The 17,455-nt window shown below is 62.5% G+C and overlaps 2 protein-coding genes across 6 annotated transcripts; both read right to left on the reverse strand.

Annotated features, from left to right (window-relative positions):
- Positions 1-364: 364 nt before the first annotated feature.
- Positions 365-12,805, reverse strand: CEP131 (centrosomal protein 131). 3 transcript variants are annotated; one of them, XM_050981492.1, is made up of 27 exons: positions 12,711-12,805; positions 11,090-11,282; positions 10,374-10,459; positions 9,486-9,600; positions 9,260-9,378; positions 9,042-9,155; positions 8,775-8,945; positions 8,469-8,586; positions 7,581-7,697; positions 6,764-6,932; positions 6,551-6,651; positions 6,254-6,436; positions 5,723-5,917; positions 5,481-5,618; positions 5,080-5,205; positions 4,885-5,001; positions 3,975-4,004; positions 3,481-3,583; positions 3,054-3,255; positions 2,708-2,815; positions 2,492-2,609; positions 2,282-2,356; positions 2,056-2,198; positions 1,616-1,793; positions 1,384-1,526; positions 684-744; positions 365-597 (listed from the first exon to the last, which is right to left on the reverse strand). In XM_050981492.1, the coding sequence occupies exons 2-27, from the start codon at positions 11,258-11,260 to the stop codon at positions 529-531; spliced, it is 3,270 nt and encodes a 1,089-aa protein (XP_050837449.1). In that variant the 5' UTR covers positions 11,261-11,282; positions 12,711-12,805; the 3' UTR covers positions 365-528. The 3 variants fall into 3 exon arrangements, with proteins under 3 accessions (XP_050837449.1, XP_050837450.1, XP_050837451.1); XM_050981493.1 differs by having other exon boundaries at positions 426-597; positions 5,723-5,914; XM_050981494.1 differs by lacking the exon at positions 3,975-4,004 and having other exon boundaries at positions 427-597; positions 5,723-5,914.
- A 569-nt stretch (positions 12,806-13,374) lies between these two features.
- Positions 13,375-17,292, reverse strand: TEPSIN (TEPSIN adaptor related protein complex 4 accessory protein). Of its 3 annotated transcripts, none has more exons than XM_050981497.1 (13): positions 17,204-17,292; positions 16,918-16,990; positions 16,580-16,671; positions 16,394-16,487; positions 16,195-16,262; positions 16,017-16,095; positions 15,837-15,908; positions 15,448-15,648; positions 15,193-15,364; positions 14,838-14,951; positions 14,635-14,713; positions 14,424-14,558; positions 13,375-14,166 (listed from the first exon to the last, which is right to left on the reverse strand). In XM_050981497.1, exons 1-13 carry the CDS (start codon positions 17,243-17,245, stop codon positions 13,729-13,731), a joined length of 1,659 nt encoding a protein of 552 aa, XP_050837454.1. In that variant the 5' UTR covers positions 17,246-17,292; the 3' UTR covers positions 13,375-13,728. The 3 variants fall into 3 exon arrangements, with proteins under 3 accessions (XP_050837454.1, XP_050837453.1, XP_050837452.1); XM_050981496.1 differs by having other exon boundaries at positions 14,838-14,954; XM_050981495.1 differs by having other exon boundaries at positions 16,580-16,990.
- Between the last annotated feature and the right edge of the window lie 163 nt (positions 17,293-17,455).

Raw genomic sequence — 17,455 nt, forward strand, 5'->3', positions numbered from 1 at the left:
AACATCTGCCGGCCCTGCTGCGAGCCCCGGCCCAGGGGAGGGACCAGAGCGGCTGCACACCCCGGCCGAGAGGAAACAGATGCCACCGGCCCAGCCCAGGCATTTCCCGGCCCTGTCAGGGGGTGTTGAGGAATCTGCAGGTGGCAGAGGCTGCAGGATCACATCCTGCCCTGGCTCTGCCTCCCTACTGGACATTTCAGTTTAGAACGGGACTCAAGGCATAGATTGGGGTGCTGGGCGCCCTGAGAGCAAAGGGAGGGTCTTGGGATGGAGGAATGGGGCTGGGAAGGTGGGAGTGGACACAGACCTCGTGGAAGAGCCACTCGTGCCCTGGCACTGACGTGCGCAAGTATAGAAACAGCTGTAGAAACCAGCAGAGATTTATTATCAGAACAAAACTCCCAAGCATCTAAAGGCCACCAAGTGTCCCAGTATGGCCAGGGCACTGGGACCAGGCTGTGGAGAAGAGGGGAGGAGGGAGGGGAGGGCCCGAGCCCGGTGCCAGCCCCGCTCCCTGCGGGCAGGACGTCACTCGGCAGCCAGCTGCCGCTGCCGCTGCAGCAGCGATTCCAGCAGGCTGGCTCTCTGCGCGGCCGCCTGCCACAGGGGACAGCACAGGGGACAGGGAGCTCGCCGTGCCCGCCCAGCCACAGCCAGGGCAGAGCCAGGGAGCCCTCACTCACCTCGTACTGCTTCCGCAGGCTGCTCATGCTCTCCTCCTTCCTCAGCACCGCCGCCTTCACCCTGACATGGACATGGGGGGCTGAGCACCCCCGTGCCAAACACGGGCTGGGCCCTGCCCCGGGGGGGATTTCAGCCCTGGGAGCTCAGCCCTTCTCCCCTAGCCACAGCTGGGCTCCAAGTGCCATCACACACTGGTAGCACCTTTATTCCACTGTGTAGTGTGGACTAATTTGTCTACAGGAAGAAAGGCACATTAGCTTTCTAAGGTTTAATTATCATAACATTTTAGGGATGTCCCAACTGCCCTCAGGCTCTGTGGCTATGCCCTGACCCTGAGCTCTGCCCCTCTGGAGAAGATCACGTGGCTGCAGTCACAGGTATCATGTGTGAGCCATAGAGAGCCCCCAGGAGGTGACAGTGACCCTGGCCAGGGCTCCTGCCAGGGAGGAACGCAGACAGAGCTGTGCTCCACTGGCCTCTCCTGGCACTCATGTCCTCCATGCAGGCAGAGGAGCAGCCCTGGGGACACGATGGCACAGAACAGGCCAGCAGTGACAAGGGACAGAGGATTCAGGATGCCTGAACAGCAGTCAGTTCAAACAACTGACTTCTGCTGGTTTGCCTGGACAGGGCTGGAAGCTTGGGAAGTGTTCCCAAGGATGCAACACTGAGCTCCTGCACCCCACCCAGGCTCCTCACCTTCTGTGCACCTCCTCCAGCTCCTGGTCCTTCTCCCGCACCAGCCTGTCCAGCTCCAGGTGCTGCCGGGCCCTCAGCTCCGCCATCTCTGCCTTCAGCCGTGCGTTCTCCTCCTCCATCCCCACCAGCCTGTCTGCAAATTCCTGCCAGACCACCTCAGTCAGGCCTCTGAGCCCCTGGGACAGCAGCTCCCACACAGCCAGGCAGGGCCCTGGCTCTGCTCCTCGCTCACCTTGCGCATCTCCTCCAGCTCCTGCTCCTTGTGCTTCAGCAGCCCCTGTAGCCGGGTGCTCTCCCCCTCCAGCTCGGCCAGCCGCCCCTTGAGCTCGGTGCAGCGCTCCTGCAGCTTCCGCTCCGAGCACTCCAGCTCCTGCAGCTCCACCTCGTACTTGTCTCGGATCCTCTTGATCCTGTGGGCAGGAAGGACAGGCAGCCTGGCTCATCCCAGCCCCTTTCCTGCTGCAGGAGGGATTGGGACACAGCAGCAAGGGCAGAGCTGCTCCATAGAGATCTGGGTTTGTTTCCTCAGGTGAGAGGTGAACTTTGGCCCTGTGAGCTGCTCCTTCCTGCCCTAACACTGCTCCAGAGCTCACTGGAGAGATGCCCAGGGGACAGGGAAAAGGGATCAGCCTCTGCAGGACCTGGGACCTCCCTCTCCCCCTTCCCCCTCACCTGCTCTCCGCTGCCCTCTCGCACTCCTCCTTGGCCAAGGACGTGTCGGCCTCCAGGCGCTGGATCACCAGCTCGATCTCTTTGTCCCTCTCCTTCCTCATCTCCTCCCGCAGCTCCCGCTCCCGGGACAGCAGCCAGGCTTCCTGCAATGGAGGCAGCAAACGTGGCCTCAAATTCCTCTTAGAGCCCATGGGTGCCACCTTTGGAGGACAGCTCTTGCCATTACCTCCTTCTTCACATAGTTGGCCTCCCAGGCCTGCTTCTCCAGCTCCAGCTGGTCCTTCAGCACCTTCAGTTCTGCCTGTGAAGAGAAGGGAAAACAACAGCTCAGCCCTGGGACCCTCCCGTGCTGGCTGGGATCAGCTGCTGAGGCTGCCCCTGTGGGGTCCAAGGTGGTGCCAACACCCAAAGGGCTGGAGGTCAGGGGGAAGCAGACCTGGTGCCGCCTCTCCTGCTCCTCCTTCTCCTTGGCGTACTCATCCCGCAGTGCCCGGGTCAGGGCTGAGCTGTTGGCCTCCAGCTGCCGCCGCAGCTCCTCTGCCTCTGCTCGCTGCCTGCACAGACACAGCTCCCAGCATCCACACCAGCCCCTCTTCCCATGGAGATCTGGCCCCACAGCTCATTGCTGCCCCTAGGCCCCCGGCCTGCCCACCTGGCTGCTTGCTGGCTCAGCCGCTCCTTCTCCTCGGCCACCTCGGCATAGAGGCGGCGCCGCTGCAGCTCCAGTGCCTGCTCCTCCTGCTCCAGCTGCTGTTCACACCTGTGGGACACACACACACTGCAGGGATGCGCCTTCGAGCACTCAGCCTCTTCTCCACGCTGCCTTTCACGATGCCAGAGGATGCTCCCAGCTCAGCGGCATCGCCCACCCGACGCTGCTGGAGAGAAAGGGGCTGCTCCCCCTGGAGCTGCAAATATGGGATCCCATAGCAGCCTGGTGCTGGACAGCACCCCAGGTCTGTGAGCCCCAAGGCAGCGCTGAGCCCGGGGTGACACACCTCTGCCGGGCCCGCTCCCGCTCCCGCTGGCTCTGCTCCTCCTTCTCCCTCTCCAGCAGCCCCCGCAGCTCCTGCGCCTGCCGCCCGTAGTGCAGCGCCGCCCGCTCGTCCGACTGCAGCAGCTCGGCCTCGTGCAGCAGCTTCAGCTGCCGGATGTCCTCACGGTGCTTGGCCAGGAGCTTCTGGATCTCTGGCTCCAGCCCTGGCACAGCGGGAAGGACAGGCACGGCTCGGCCTGGATCCCACCCGCTGCCCTCGGCCGGCTCCAAGGGGCTGCCAGGAAGGGGGGATGAGCACAGAGGGGTCATCTGCTCCACCAGAAACAGGGAACAAACACTGCCCACACCAGGGAGCTCCTCCCAATCTCTCCTGGACCATGCTGGCACTGCCAGCTGCTCCAGCAGCTGCTGAGGGAACATGCCCATACCTTTCACCGTGATTTCTTTGATCTTTTTGGTTTTCTCCTCAATCCACTTCTCCCGCCTGACCTTCTCAGTTGCGCTCATGAGTTCCTTCAGTTTCTTAATCTCCTGTTTGGAAGCAAATGGGAAAACCTCAGAGAAGCTGGGAGAGAAAAGCCCTGGGAGCTGGTTTGTTGGGAAGGAAGCCGGCCAGGTGAGTTTTTCCAGCCCAGAGAAGTGGCTACACATTCTCCCACCAGTGCCTTCTCCTCCATCCCCTTGGGAAAGTGCTCGCTGCCAAGACACGAGAGCATCAACAGAGAGGGAAGGGGAACTGGGGGCTGCCGAGGGTCCCTGCATGCAGGGCAGCCCATCTGTCCCTGTGTGATGGTGCTTTCCTCTCCAGCCTTCCCTCTCCCTGCCATGGAAAACCCTCTGGCAGGGGCTGGAGCAGGACCAGAGCAGGTCAGGGCACGAGAGCAGAGGGCAAGGCACAAAAGAGAGCAAAGACCACATTTACCTCACAAAAGGGGCCCAAAGTGCGCCAGACCTGGGGAGAAAGAAAGGAGGGGATGGAGAGAGAAGGGGAATGGTGGGAGAGAGGCAAACCCACACAGCCGTGTCTGTGGGAGCCACGGGCAGGGCAGAGCTGAGCAGGAATCCACAGGGGCAAGGGGAGACAGCACAAGGAACAAGGACAGGGACAAGCCAAGGGACTGGCCAGGAGCCTGTGTGGTTGGAGCCTGCTCCAGAGACCAAGGGACCCCCATGGTCTGTTCAGGCATGAGGTCAGCTCCAAGGTCAAGGACAAGTGGGGACTGGGATGGCAGAGCAGGGATGAGCCCAGTGGTGCTGCCCTCCTGCCAGGCCTGGCACAGGGCAAGCTGAGTTGTCTCCATCCACAGGAGAAGCAAAATTCCTCCATGGCATTGGGTTTGTGCCAGCACTGCACCCTGGGCACCCCCAGCCTGGGAGAGCTCTGCCTTCAGTGGGATCGTGGAATCACAGAATGGTTTGTGTTGGAAGGGACCTTAAAACTCATCCAGTTCCAACCCCTGCCATAGGCAGGGACACTTTCCAGTATCCCAGGCTGCTCCAAGTCCTGTCCAACCTGGCCTTGGACACTTCCAGGGATGGGCAGCCACAGCTTCTCTGAGCAACCTGTGCCAGGTGCGTGGGAAGGGTCTCTCCAAGCAGAGCCTGGGAGCTTACACTGTCCCTTGGTCAGTGCCATGCTCCTGGCCCTGGGCAGCAAAGGACAGGAGCCTTTTGGGGAGCTAGGACAAAGCTCTGTGGTGACAGGGACCTTGTGTGCACAGGGACGAGCGTCCAGGTCCCACCAAGGTGGCAGAGACTGTCCTGCTCCAGGCAGAGGCCCCATTTGAGCAAAATCAGCACCCATACGTCCCCCATCTTCCCTGTCCCCTCACCAGCTCGTGCTGCTCCTGCATCTGGTTGATCTTCTGGCCATACTTGTGGTCCACTTGTTTCAGCTCTGCCACCACGGCCTCACACTTCTCACTCAGCACCTTCTTGTCATCGAGGAGCTGGGCAGGGCAAGGAGCTGGCATCAGGCAGGTGCACCCACCTCAGCCCCTGCCTTCAGGAGCTGGGATGAGGGTTACCTGGTCAATGAAGGCCAGGTGCCTCTGGATAGCTGCCTCATACTGCTCCCTCTGCAGCCTGAGCTGCTGGCTGAGCTCCTTCTCGGTCTGTTTGACGTGTCGGTCGGTCAGTTCCCTCTGCTGGGTCTGTGGGGTCACACAGCCACGACAAGGAAATCACCATCAGGCCAGGAAAACGAGGGACAGAGCTAAAGCAAAGCTCTGGTGCTCATATCTCCCACCCCTGTCAGCAGGAACACCCAGCCCCCCAGGACAGAGGAGAAGGGAGCTCAGCCCAGGTCCCAGCCAGATGATCCTTAAGGTCCCCTCCAACCCAAACAATTCCATGATTCTGTAAAATCAAGGGATAGTCCTGATCCTGTGCTTCATAGCCCCAAGAACCACGTGTGAGGCTGACATACCAGAGCAGTCTGCAGCAGGCTGATGGCTCTCTTCTTCTCTTCCACTTCCAGCTTCAGCCTCATCATGGAGCTTGTCACCTCCGTGGCAACTGCTGACACCTGCTCCACGTGAGCCAGCTCCTCTTCCAACAGGAAGCCCTGCCACAGCAGAGAGAACATGATGAAAAGGTGGTGGAATGAGGACAGGGAGATGGGGGATGATTCCCACCAGGAATGGATTCCCACGCCACAGAGGGACTCACCTCCCGCTGCGTGGCTGAGGCAGCTGACCTGGGCCTCTCCTGCTCCGACTTCTCCATCTCATCCAGGAAACTGATGATGCTTTGGAGCTTGGCCTCTGAGAGCAGAGCCCCGTCCTCGGGGACCCCTGGTGGGTGGTTCATCTTCCCAAACTTCTCCAAGTTATCAGCAGTCAAGGAGTTGGAGCTGAGCTCCTGCTGGAATTCACCATGGTGAATGAGCACCCAGGGGAAGGTTTGGGAGAAGTGCTGGCTTGTCTCCATCACTGGAGCCCAGTAACCAGCCTCATCCCTGGGCTAAACCCTGTCCCACCACCAGCCTTTGCATGGGTTGCTGTTCCTTGCAAACATCCAAGCCCTCAACGCACCAAACAATTCCTCTACCACCTCCAAACTCCTCCATCTCCTCCTCCAAATTCTTAAATCACCCACTCCAAGCTCCTCCACCACCTTCCCTGGCAGTGCCCAGCTGTTTCTCCCCAGGCAGCCGTCACTGCCCAAGGATGGACACAGCAGCCTCATCCCCCAGCTCACCCTGTCCATCCAGGCATATCTGTCCTTCTTGAGGAGCTTGGGCGGGGGCAGCAGCTCCGGCTCCTCCTCCAGCAGCCGGAGCGTGTCCAGCAGCTCGTTGAGCGTGACCTTGGATGGAGCCCTGCTGCCAGCAGCCACTGCTGTCTCCAGGTCCTCGTTACCTGTCTCCCTGGAGCTCAGATCCTAAGGGAGAAGATGAGAGAGTTTTCTGGCTCTCCCCAGAAGCCAGCAAAGGCCTGATGTTGCCCTGGCAGAGCAGCTGCTGCCAGGGTCCCCAGGAGGCACAGCCAGACCCACCTGCAGTTTGTCCTCTGCCCCAGGGTCCTGCAAGGGCACGGAGCCAAGAGCTCCCAGGCTGCTTCCTTCCAGCTCCGAGGCTGCCGAGGGGGAACTGGCCTCTGCAGGAACCAGGCTGTTCTCAGGTGCTGGCCCCAGGCAGCCCCTGGGAAGCAGCTCCTCAGAGCAAACCCCTCCCTCCCAAAGCTTTGGGGACACACCACAGGGACTCACCAGCGTTGTTGGCTTTGGTGAGGCTGCTGGCCGGGCTGGCATTCCTGGCTGAGGCAGGTTTGGCACCAGGCTTCTTCTTGGGCACCCTCCTGCTCTCCTTCACCAGCACCTGCTCCTCTGCTGAGCGCTTCGTCTCCGAGGCCTTCTGGGCCCTTTTCTGCTGCAGCTCCTGTGGGGACAGAGGAGCCATGGATGTCCTGAAGCTTTGGGAAGGCACAAGCCTGCCTTTGCAAGGCTGTGGCAGTGTTTTTGCATCCTCCAGCTGCTCACTGATGTGTCTCCCCCCAACCCCCTCCCCCTATGGAACACGTTTCCAATTAGGACAAAGAAAATTTGGGGTTTAAAACATCCCCAGCTTTACTGCCAACTCCTGCAGCACGTGCCAACCCCATCTGCACCACCAGCTGCAAGAGCAGGGTGACAATGACGTGTTGCTTCCTGCCAAGGGACATGGAGTGGTACTCAGCCCTCTCCAGAGGGACCCTGCTCCTGTGGAGGGTCCCATTGCCAGGGCACACACATCCTCGGCCATTCCACAGAGCTTGGAGTGTCCCTGTCTCAACATGGTCACCATTTTCCTGAGAACCACACAGAAACCAGCACTGTCTTCCCAAGCTCAGAATGAGCTGCCAAGGCTTGGCAGGAGCACAGCAGGAAACTGCTCCGTGACACCTCCATCTCCGGAGGGAGCACTCCATTTCCAAGGCTGGCTCTGCTCCTGCCCCATGCCAAGGCTCTGGAGATGCAGAGGAGCCTCTCACTGCCTCGCTGGGTGATGCCAGCAAATGGTGTCCCACAGACCTGGCCCTGGCCCTACCTGGATGGCAGCGTGCCGGGCCAGGCGTGCCTTCTCCTCTCGGATCTTCCGGCGCTCCTCGTCCTTCCTCTCCTGCAAATCCAGGATATTCCCCTCCTCCATCCGCTGCTGCATTTCCTTTCAGAGAGGAGGGTCAAAAATGTTACTGAGAGTTCTCCAGCACCTGCCACTGAGAAGTGTGAGGGGCACCCACACATGGGTCACCCCATATCCAGGCTTTCCATTCTCTCCTCTGTGCAGGTGAGGAGCCCTCAGCACTGCTCCACTTTGGAGCAGCTCATTTTCTTCAGATCCTCAATGCAATTATTATTATTATTACTATTATTATTATTATTATATCATCATCTGGGTCTGCAACCACCGAGGAGACGAGGCTTAAAAATAGACTCACACGCAAGAGCAACGGAGCTTTTCATTACTGGGATAAATAATTGAACACAAAGAAACACAAATAGCTGCGGAACCTCGTCAGTCTAACGAGGCACCTCCTTAGGGATTCATTAGGATGAGCTGAGATGGGGCATCCCTTCTCTGGCCATGAGCGTGGCCCAAATAATGGCAATTCAGGGACACTTGTGCTGCTACTGCCAGGGTCTGACTGCTCCCAGTCAGGGGGCTGGGGGAACTGGAGCTGTGTGGTGCTGAGCCTCAGCTCCTGCTGGAACCCAGCCCAGGCTAATCCCTGGACACAGCCAGCACAGCTCTGAGGGAACGGGACCCTCCCCAGCTCTCTGGACCGTGGCAGGGCTGGTTGGATGCGAAGCCAGAGCCCCCTTGACTCTCACAGCCTAGGTCTGGGGACTAAAGGGACTAAAGGGACATAACTGCGTGCCCAGCGGGCCATGGGTGTCAGGTGGTCTGGGCTACAGAGCAGGAGAGAGGACCAACCTCCCTCTTGGCAGCCATCAGGCGTCCCAGAGCCGCAGCCGCCGTCCTGTGCCGCTGCGAGTGGCGCCGGTACCAGCGCTGGATGGTGACAGCAGCCATGTTCACCTGCTGGATGAACCTGTGGGGACAGCCAGGGAGGGTCAGCACAGCCCCAGGTGCAGCAGAGCACACATGGCTTCCTCACAGCACCGGCACCTGCAGGTGCACTAGGTGACCTTTCCCCAGTGTGAAATCCCACAGGAGAAGAACAGGCTCCCCTGGAGCTCCTCACAGCTCCTGGCACCGTCCTCCTGCTCCTTCCCTCACCTCTCAGCCTCCTCCTCGGTCACCTCCCTCCTCCGGGGAACACTGCTGCTGCTGCTGCTGCTGCTGTTGTTGTTGTGGGTCATGATGTTGTTGCTGGAGAAATTCTTCTGAGACTTCACAAGGCTGCTGCTGCCTTCCCCGTCCTCGTTCGAGGCCGCTTTGACAACATTGCTGGGACAGAAGATGAAGCCACTCAGCCCTGTCCTGTGCCACACACAACCCCAGGGCCAGCCCAGCTGCAGAGCCAGCTCTCACCCCCACACTCACTTGAGGGAACTGGGAGCCTGGTTGGAGCTCTTGGGAGCAGGGCCCTTCTCAGCAGTGGAGTAGTTGTTGTGCACCATGGTGGTGACGCAGTTGCCCATTGCGCCCTTGTTGCTCCTTGTGTGGGGAGACCAGGAATGTCAGAAAGAGCAGCTTCCCCTCTCCAGCTGTTTTCTCCATGCAGTTGCACCCACTCTCCCCATCAGGACCCTCTGTCCTACCTGTTGTTGGCAGTGAAGTTGGCAGCCAGGAGCACCGTGGCTTCCTTCCTCCTCATGCCCGCAGGTGGCTCGAGGCTGTGGGAGCCGGAGGGGCCTGGGAACACTCGGGGCTGGTCATCCTGCCATGGAGTCAGCAGGGATAAGGACACCAAACCCACCTCCTCAAACACCACCAGGAGCACAGAGCCAACCTGGCCCACCCACTCCCCGAGCCTGCTGTCCTCACCAAGATATTCCATGTGGTTTTCTTTTCTGGGGAGGTTTTGCTCAGAGCTGCCAGTTTCTTCCTTCCTATTGGGTCACCCTCAAAGAAGGCCAGGAAGTCTCCTGTCTGCTCCGAGCTTCATCCAGACCCAGGGAAGGCAGAGAGGAGAGAACAGAGATAGCTGTGGGATAACTCACAGCCACAGGACACACTCTGGCTATGTAGGGCACTTGGAAACTCCAGTGTGACACAGGAGAAAAGGGCTGGAGAATCATTACATGGCCACAAAATCCACCAATGATTCCTTTTTACACAGAGCTTTGGGTTCCACTGTGGTGTGTGGTGATAGGGATGGGCACAAACCAACAGGAGAATGGAAAATCCCAACTCAGAGGGCACTGGGAACAGAAAACTTTTGTCTCCTCACACAGCCCAGTTATGGCCTGGAGGGTCCATGAGGGTTGTTGGAATCAAATTGAATGGTTTTTATCACAGCCACAGAAATACACTTCATTTCCCCAAATAGAAATTCTTCCCTGTGATGGTAGAGAGGCCTTGGCACAGGCTGCCTACAGAATCTGGGCAATACTCTGACAGAGAAGTGTCCCAGGCCAGACTGAATGGGACTTGGAGCAACCCAGCCCCAGGGATGGTGATCCTGCATGGGACTTTAGGGTCAGGCCATTCTGTGATCCTATGGAACCCTATACAAGGGAACTCCTCTTCAAAAAAATAACCCAAGTGCCAGACTTTGGTTTTCCAGGGCCAGGCTTTAACTCCTGAAGTGTATGACAGAGCTCAGGGTATTCTGGAACAGCTCCTGTTCGCCCCAGGACCAGGGAGGTTGGACACAGGGGTAGGGTGTCCCCCAGGGACACCCAGAGGACAGAGGGACAGACAGGGCTGTACCTGTGTGAGCTGTTCACCCGCTGGTTCACCTGGGTGGTGCTGTTGGACCTGCGCAGGTTGTTCATGGCCCGGGATCCCGCATCCTCCTGTGGAGAGAAGGGATAAATCCAGCAGCCACCTTCAGGAGTGGCACAAGCAGGCTCCCCACCCTCTCAGCCAGTGGCACACGGAGTTCCCAGTCCCCCAGGGCTGCCAGGCTCCCCTTGAGGCAGTGGGCAATGACACCTCGCTCGGGCACTGCTGAGCTAGCAGGAACACGTTCCTCAGCACAAGCTCCTGGGAACAAGGGCGTGGGAATGCTGCCAAGGGATTACTCAGCACGGAGCCCAGGCTGTCTGCTGCTGGATCCTGACAGAGCCCAGCAAACACCTGGGCTCGCTCCCTCTGTGGAACCCCCACGCAGGAGCCCCCGGTGTGGCAGGAACAGGGGGTGCTCCATGAGGGGCAGCCCGGGCCTGGCACCCCAGCAGGAGACACCAGGAAATCAGGAGTTTCCAGATGGAAACTGGCACAGGGAGGTGAAGGGCGAGGAAGGAAAAAGAGGGAATCCTGAAAGTTGCTCTTCTGCATCCAGCAGCGAGCCACGAGCAGAGATTGCCAAGGGCAGGACCAGAACAAAGCCAGGCTGGTGCTGGGGGAACCATGATGAGAGGGACATGGCCATGCTTGGAGCCATCCCCCATGCCAGGCACAGGAGGGGAAGGGCAGGGGCTCACCGGGGTGTTCCTCTTGGCTTTGCCATCGGCAGCCACGGACACGGAGCGCGCCATGAGCTTGGCAGGGGAGGCACTGCCAGGGCGCCGCAACACCGGTGCCGGGAGCCCCGTCAGGATCAGCTCTGCCACGTCAGAGCTCTGGACAGAGCAGCAGCTCCGGGTGCTCTTCATGCTGGAGCAGCAGGAAGGAGCCCTGGAAGCACAGCACAGCACAGAGAGAGGGGAAGGCATGGAGCAGCCAGCCTGGAAGCAGGCGCTCCAGCAAACACCAGCACTCAGAGCTGGAACTGCTCCCCAACAGGACAAAACCTCCAAACTGCCACATGGCAAATAAGCCAAGCACAGCCCTGGAGAGGCTCCAGGAGAGCTCCTCACTGCTTTCACCCAGCCCTATGGCTGTCCATGGGCTGCTGTCACATTGATGGGCCAGGATTCCAGCCGAGGACCAAAGGGAGGGAAAAGCCCTGCTCCGCATCCCAGGCTGCTTCACTGCACACAGCCACGGCTGCCAGAGGATCACACGGACCCACAACAGCCCCACCTGTGCAGGCTGCAGGTCCAGCTCACCCCACCCCACACCCTACATGGGATGCTGAAGAAGCACCTGAGCAGCTCCCAAGGGATGCTCCCCCTGCCCAGAGTTCTTTCAGAAGTGCCCATGCCCATTCAGGGGCACAGGAAGAGCTTGGTCTCCCTCCCAGCTCGGGGCAGCACATTCCCCTCTGAATCCTCCCAGCCCCAGTTCTGATCCAGGAAAAGACCAAACTACTTTATCTCTGTTACCCACACTGTCCCTACACCCTCTCCCCTGGCAGCCCTGGCCTCCCCTCTCAGAGCTCCACCACAGCCCTTGGCAATGCCTCCGGCTCCACAGCCTGGGGAAACAAACGGCTCTCATGGAAACCGCTGGGCTCACGGCAGGAGAACAGGCTCAGGAGCCCAGGCCAGCACAGCTCCCTGAGCCCCCAGCCCCTCAAACCCCCAAAGCTCAGACACCCCAGCCCCCCATGGCCCCAAGCCCCCTTATGACCCAGAGGCAAGCCCTGACTGAAGCTCCCAAATCCCTGAGCCCCCAGGATCACCCAGGTCCCACACTTTCCTCTAAGCTCCCAAAACCCAGACCCCCCCAAATTCCCCCATTCCCAAGGCGCAGGACCCCAGCCACAGGTCCAAGGCCATGCTCCCAGCTCCTGGATGCCCCCAGGACCTCGCAGGACACCCATCCCCGGTCCCCAGCCCCCCAAGTCCCAGACCCCCACCAAGAGCCGCAGGACACCCAACCCCAAGCCCTCCACGGCCCCCAAGCCCCAGACCCCTCCCCAGGACGCTCAGCAAACCCAGCCCCAAGCCCCCCACGACCCCAGCCCATATCTCCAGACCCTCAGGACCCGGACCCCTCCAGGCCCCCCCAACTCCCAATCCCCGCAGACCCCCAGCCCAAACCCCGAGCCCTCCAAGCCCACCCATCCCCAGACCCCAACCCCTCACGACCACGGTAACGGGCCCCACGCACCCCCACGCGGGTGAGACCCCCGCGCACCGGGAGCGATGCCGAGAGTGGGGCTCGGGCCCTGCCCCCGGACCCCCCCTCGGCCGCCATTAAACGCCCCCATCCCCTCACCTACGGCCGCGCTCCGGCCACAGCCATTGGGCGGGGCTGCCGGCCAGCAGCCAATGGGAAGAGAGGAGAGGGCGGGTGAAGAGAAGCGATTGGCTAAGACGGAGGAAGGGGGCGGGAATAAGGAGGGATGTATGAGGGAGGCGGGGCCTGTGTCGGGGGCGGGGCTTGGTGGCAGTGAACCAATGAGACGAGAGGATTTAAATGGGTGCGGCTTTAAGGGTGGGGAAGGAGGCGGGGCTTGACCCACGTGGGCGGGGCTCCCATGGGGGTTTTGGGGGGAAAATGGGGATTTTGGGGATCTGAGAGGGGGACTGGGGCTACTGGAAGCTGTGAGTGAGGGGAGCTGTAAGGAATATGGGGGAGTCATAGCACTATTGTGGGGGCGGGTTGGAGCAGGGAAACTATGGGGCAGGGGGGCACATGAGATTATTGGGGGCCACGGGAAAAAAGTGGAGCTATTGGGGGTTCAGGGACAGGGGGTGAGCTGTGAGGAAGGGGGAGAACCATGGGGCTACTAGGGGGTTGCAGCATGGGGGAGAGCAGTGTGGCAGGGGGGAAGCTCTGGGGCTGTTGGGGGGCCATGGGGCTGTAGGAAAATGGGGGGCTGAGGGCCAGGAGGAGCCACGGGCCAGGCTTCATCAGCGGCGCAGGAAGAAGTCACACGTTCCCAGACCCGAGTGGGGGTTTATTGGTGGGTCCCGGACCCGTGGGGACGGCGCCTGCTCCCACCCCACCCCCACAGAGCCCAGCCTGCAGCTGGGGGCCACCCAAGAGCACCCATGGCCATGCTGGGGCCCCCAAAGACCCCCCAGCTGAGTCCCAGTGTGTCCCACACCCCTGTCCAGCTCAGAGGAGCGAGGGGCCGTGCCCCTCTGCCTGCCCCGGAACACCACGAAGGACATTGTCACCTGATGGAAGCCCTGTGGCCATTTCAGCCTGCGTCCCCCAGGCACCAGGACAGCGCAGGCCCCGCAGGGAGGGGGGCAGAGCCCCCGCAGCCCCCGGGGCCCCACAGCAGCTACATGTTGAGGAAGGCGAAGGCTGACGGCTGCAGGGTGCTCTCCGTGTCTGTGTCCATCCCCCCGTCCTGGGGCCGGGACGGTGCCCGTGGTGGCGAGTGTGGCCGGAGCACCGTGCCAGGATGGGCCACCAGCTCCATGCCGGCGAACAGGGACAGGCTGGGGGCCGCTGTGTCCCCTGCCAGCCTGCTCCCCCCGTCCTGCTGGCAGGGACAGGCTGGTACCACGGCCCCGGGCAGCTCCGATGCCAGCCCTGGCTCCTCAGCGGGGGCCACGGGGGGCACAGGGCTCGGGGCCGGGCTCAGGGCGGGCAGGAAGCCCTCGCTGGCCACGGCTGGGATGTCCATGAGCAGGTCCCCGGCCGAGGGGGCTGAGGGCGGGCGTGGGGCCCTCGGGGAGGGCTGGGCCCGGCACAGGGCCTCGAACTGCCGCAGCATCTGGGACAGGGGTGGGCACGGTGAGAGCGCCATCGGCAAAGGGGATCAGCCTGGCACCTTCTCCCAGCCACAGGGACTGTCCCCATGTCCCCTCCCGGGGAGCAGAGGGAGCATCACCCCTCCCTGGGAAAGGCAGCCAAACCGCCCCTCTGGCACATATAGAGCATTCCCAAGGGCTGTGTGTCCCCAGGGGCTGTCAAAGCTGTGCCAGGAGCCCCGACCCAAGGGACGGGGCACAGGGATATCCCCAGAGTCACCTTTGTTGCTCGGTTGGCCACAGGCCCAGGGCTGCCTTGGCTGAGGTGCTGCAGGCGCTGCTGGGTCACGGCAAAGATCTGCTCTGGGGAGAGCAGGTCGGAGCAGCCGAGGGCAGAGATGGCACACATGGACCTCTGTGGGAAAGGGGAGCTGAGCCTGGCAGGCCCCCAAACAGCCCCCAGCCCTCCCAGGGGAGCCCCCTATGCTTACCATGCGGACGCTGTCACTGGGATCCTCCAGTGCCCGGCCCAGCAGCTCCAGCACCACCTCACAGTTCAGGAGCCCACACCTGCACAGGGATGGCGGTCACAGTCACCTGCAGCCCCTTCCCATCCCAGAGTCCCGGCCTGGGCAGCCAGGGAAGGGAGCTGAAGTCCCCCCAGCCCCAGGGAGCACTCGCCTGTGACACTTACTCCTTGAGGAAGTGCTGAGCTTCCTCCCTGGTGAGGAAGACCCTGGCCCCACGCGTCAGTCCCGACACCAGGCTCAGCTCCCTCCGGCAGTCACCCGGGCTGTCAGCATCCACCCTGCTGGGGACACACCTCATGAGAACAGGGGCCACCTGCCTACTCCCCCTGGGGTCCCTGCACACCCCCTGGCACACAGGGACCCCCACCCTGAGCAGCTCTGCCCACCCACGGCTGGCAGGACGAACGCCCCAGGCAGAACATAGCTGGCAGTGCCGGGACACTCTGGATCAGTGGTGTGGAAAATGAGGGTCTCTCCTGGGACAGCCCCAGGGCAGGGCAGCCCCCGGGCCCCTCTCACCTGTCAGCGCCATGGCTCAGCTCCCGGCTGGCCCCGGAGCGGCTGTCGCTGCCGGATTTGCTGCCCGAGTCCGAGGCGCGGCTGCGCTCGTGGCCCTGCGAGGATTCCCGGGAGCTGTGCCCGCTGTCCGCCTCCTCCCAGCCGCCCCCGGCCAGCCCCGGCTGGTGGCTCACTGCAGGGACAGCACTGCTCAGCTGGGGCTCACAAACCCCCAGGATGGGTGGGGACCCCCCAGTCTCCCCCAGCAGGACCCACCTCGGGATGCACGTGGTGCAGGAGGGGTCGGGGGCGGCAGGGCCGGGCTGCTGGCGGGGGATGGAGCTCGGACAGGCTCGTAGGTGTCCTCAGGGAGGTCCCCACGGAGCCGCCGGGGGCCCCCTGGCGCCGGGAGCACGACCTGGGCCACGGCCTCGGCCGCCCGCTGGAGGCTGCTCAGCAGGGCCTCTCCTGTGGAAGCTGCGAGAGGCTGGGATGTTGGGGGAGTCCTGGGAGCCCCATGGGAGCACCCCAACACCGAGCTCCAGGCTGGGAAAGGAGGCTGAGGGAACTCTGGGAGTTCAGAGGACCAGGCACAGAGTGACCCCCATGGCCCTGCCCCAACCACCAGCAGGAAAGAACCCAGTGAGGGCCCGGCCAGGACTCACCGGAGCCGCTCTTGTCACTGCTGAAGCCGAATCCCTGCAGGGAGCCGCAGGGGCTGGGGCTGGAGCCCATCCCTGGGGAGGCACAGGGAATGTCAGGAGGGGCACAGGCACTCAGGGCTCCCTTTTCCTGCTGTGTCCCTGTCCCCTGAGCGAGGGCCCGGCCGGGGGGGCTGTGCTCACCGGCAGGGGCTGGAGCCCGGGCGGGCAGTGCCAGGGGCTGCGGCAGCGGCGCATCCGAGAACAGAATGCTGGCCAGGTCCTGTGGGATTGAGAGACACAGAGAGGAGTGTTGGCAGTGCTGGGAACCCCAGAGTCCCAGACAGGGGGCTGGGGGTTGCCCTGTCCCTGCAGCACCCACCTGTGCGGCTGCCCGCACCTTCTGGTTCAAGCTGTTGCCGTGGAGGGGGTCTGGGGGCCCGGAGAACACTGCAGACACACAGAGGGGAGGGTGGGGGACGCTCCCAGGTGGGATAGGACCCTGCTCCCGGCACAGCAGGAGCCCTTCTGGGGTCTCCAGCCTCCCATTGCTGCTCTGCCACGTCCCCCCAGGCCGTTACCTGCCGCCTCCCGGATGAAGCTGGCGTTCCTCTTCAGCTGCAGCACAAACTGGGGCGAGCCCTGCGAGCAGGTGTGCAGCAGGATCTTCAGCACCTGCCTCGGGGGACAAGGACAAGTCACAGTGGCCCACCCTGGGACGGAGGTGTCCATCCCATCACCCCCCAGCGCTCCCAGCACGGACCCACCTTCAACTTGACGTGGCAGGAGCTGCTCTGCAGCCGTGTGAGGAGATGCTCCAGCAGGCACTGGCTGCTCCCGGGGGACTCGTGGGAGATCTCTAGGGATGGGTTAGGGATCCAGCCGGGATCGGAGGGCAGCAGCAGGCCAGAGTGCCAGGAATCCAGCCCCTCCACAGGGTCCCAGCCAGGGCCCACAGCCCCACGGCTGCCCCCAGCCAGCCCCGCAGGCCTCCAAAGCCCACCACGGCCTGGAGCAGCCCCGGGGAGCTCCCCCTGTCCCGGGATCCCCCTCCTGTCCCCGGGAACCCCCCTGTCCCGTGCCCCCCCGGCTCCCCGAAGGATACTGGCGATCTCCTCGAACAGGTACCCGGGGCACGGCGTGTCGTCGTCGGCCGTGCCCCGCAGCAACACCGGCAGCTGGAGGAGGAGGGGGCGGCGTGAGAGGAGGCGGACCCGGCCCGGACCCCGGCGCTGGGGTCCGGACCGAGGCCCCGGGGCAGGCCCGGCCCGGTCAGGGCGGTGTGAGGCCGCTGCAGAAGCGAGTGGTGGGTGCAGCGATGACGTTGCGGGTGAGCAGTGACGTCACGCCCCGGCAGCCCCCCCGCACCCCCGAAAAGCCCCGGTCCGTACCCGGCTCAGGAAACTCAGCCGGTCCCGCAGCGGCGCCGCCATGACACTGCCGGCACCTGCCCTGCCCGGTCCCTCGGCGGCGTCGGGGAACCGCCCCCCGGAAATTGTTTTTCACCAATGAGAGGGCGAAGCTCTGCCGCTCAGCCAATCATCGGTGAGAGAGGGCGGGGCTCCAGGCGGAAAAGCCCCATGATGTTGACGCCTGAAGGAGGCGGGAAGTAAACAACCGGCATTTCCACCAATCAGAGCCTC

Source organism: Serinus canaria, chromosome 18, assembly GCF_022539315.1.
Source record: "Serinus canaria isolate serCan28SL12 chromosome 18, serCan2020, whole genome shotgun sequence".
Classification (NCBI taxonomy): Eukaryota; Metazoa; Chordata; class Aves; order Passeriformes; family Fringillidae; genus Serinus; species Serinus canaria.

Excerpts from the sequence above, each read along its gene's own strand:
- CEP131 (XM_050981492.1), bottom strand. The coding sequence starts at position 11,260 with ATGAAGAGCACCCGGAGCTGCTGCTCTGTCCAGAGCTCTGACGTGGCA. Across the intron at positions 10,460-11,089 it reads AAGCCAAGAGGAACACCCCG|GAGGATGCGGGATCCCGGGC; the intron begins GTGAGCCCCTGC and ends TTCTCTCCACAG. Across the intron at positions 4,005-4,884 it reads TGCAGGAGCAGCACGAGCTG|GTCTGGCGCACTTTGGGCCC; the intron begins GTGAGGGGACAG and ends CTTTCTCCCCAG.
- TEPSIN (XM_050981495.1), bottom strand. The coding sequence starts at position 17,245 with ATGGCGGCGCCGCTGCGGGACCGGCTGAGTTTCCTGAGCCGG. Across the intron at positions 16,991-17,203 it reads GGCTGAGTTTCCTGAGCCGG|CTGCCGGTGTTGCTGCGGGG; the intron begins GTACGGACCGGG and ends CTCCTCCTCCAG. Across the intron at positions 14,167-14,423 it reads TGGCCAACCGAGCAACAAAG|ATGCTGCGGCAGTTCGAGGC; the intron begins GTGACTCTGGGG and ends CCCCTGTCCCAG.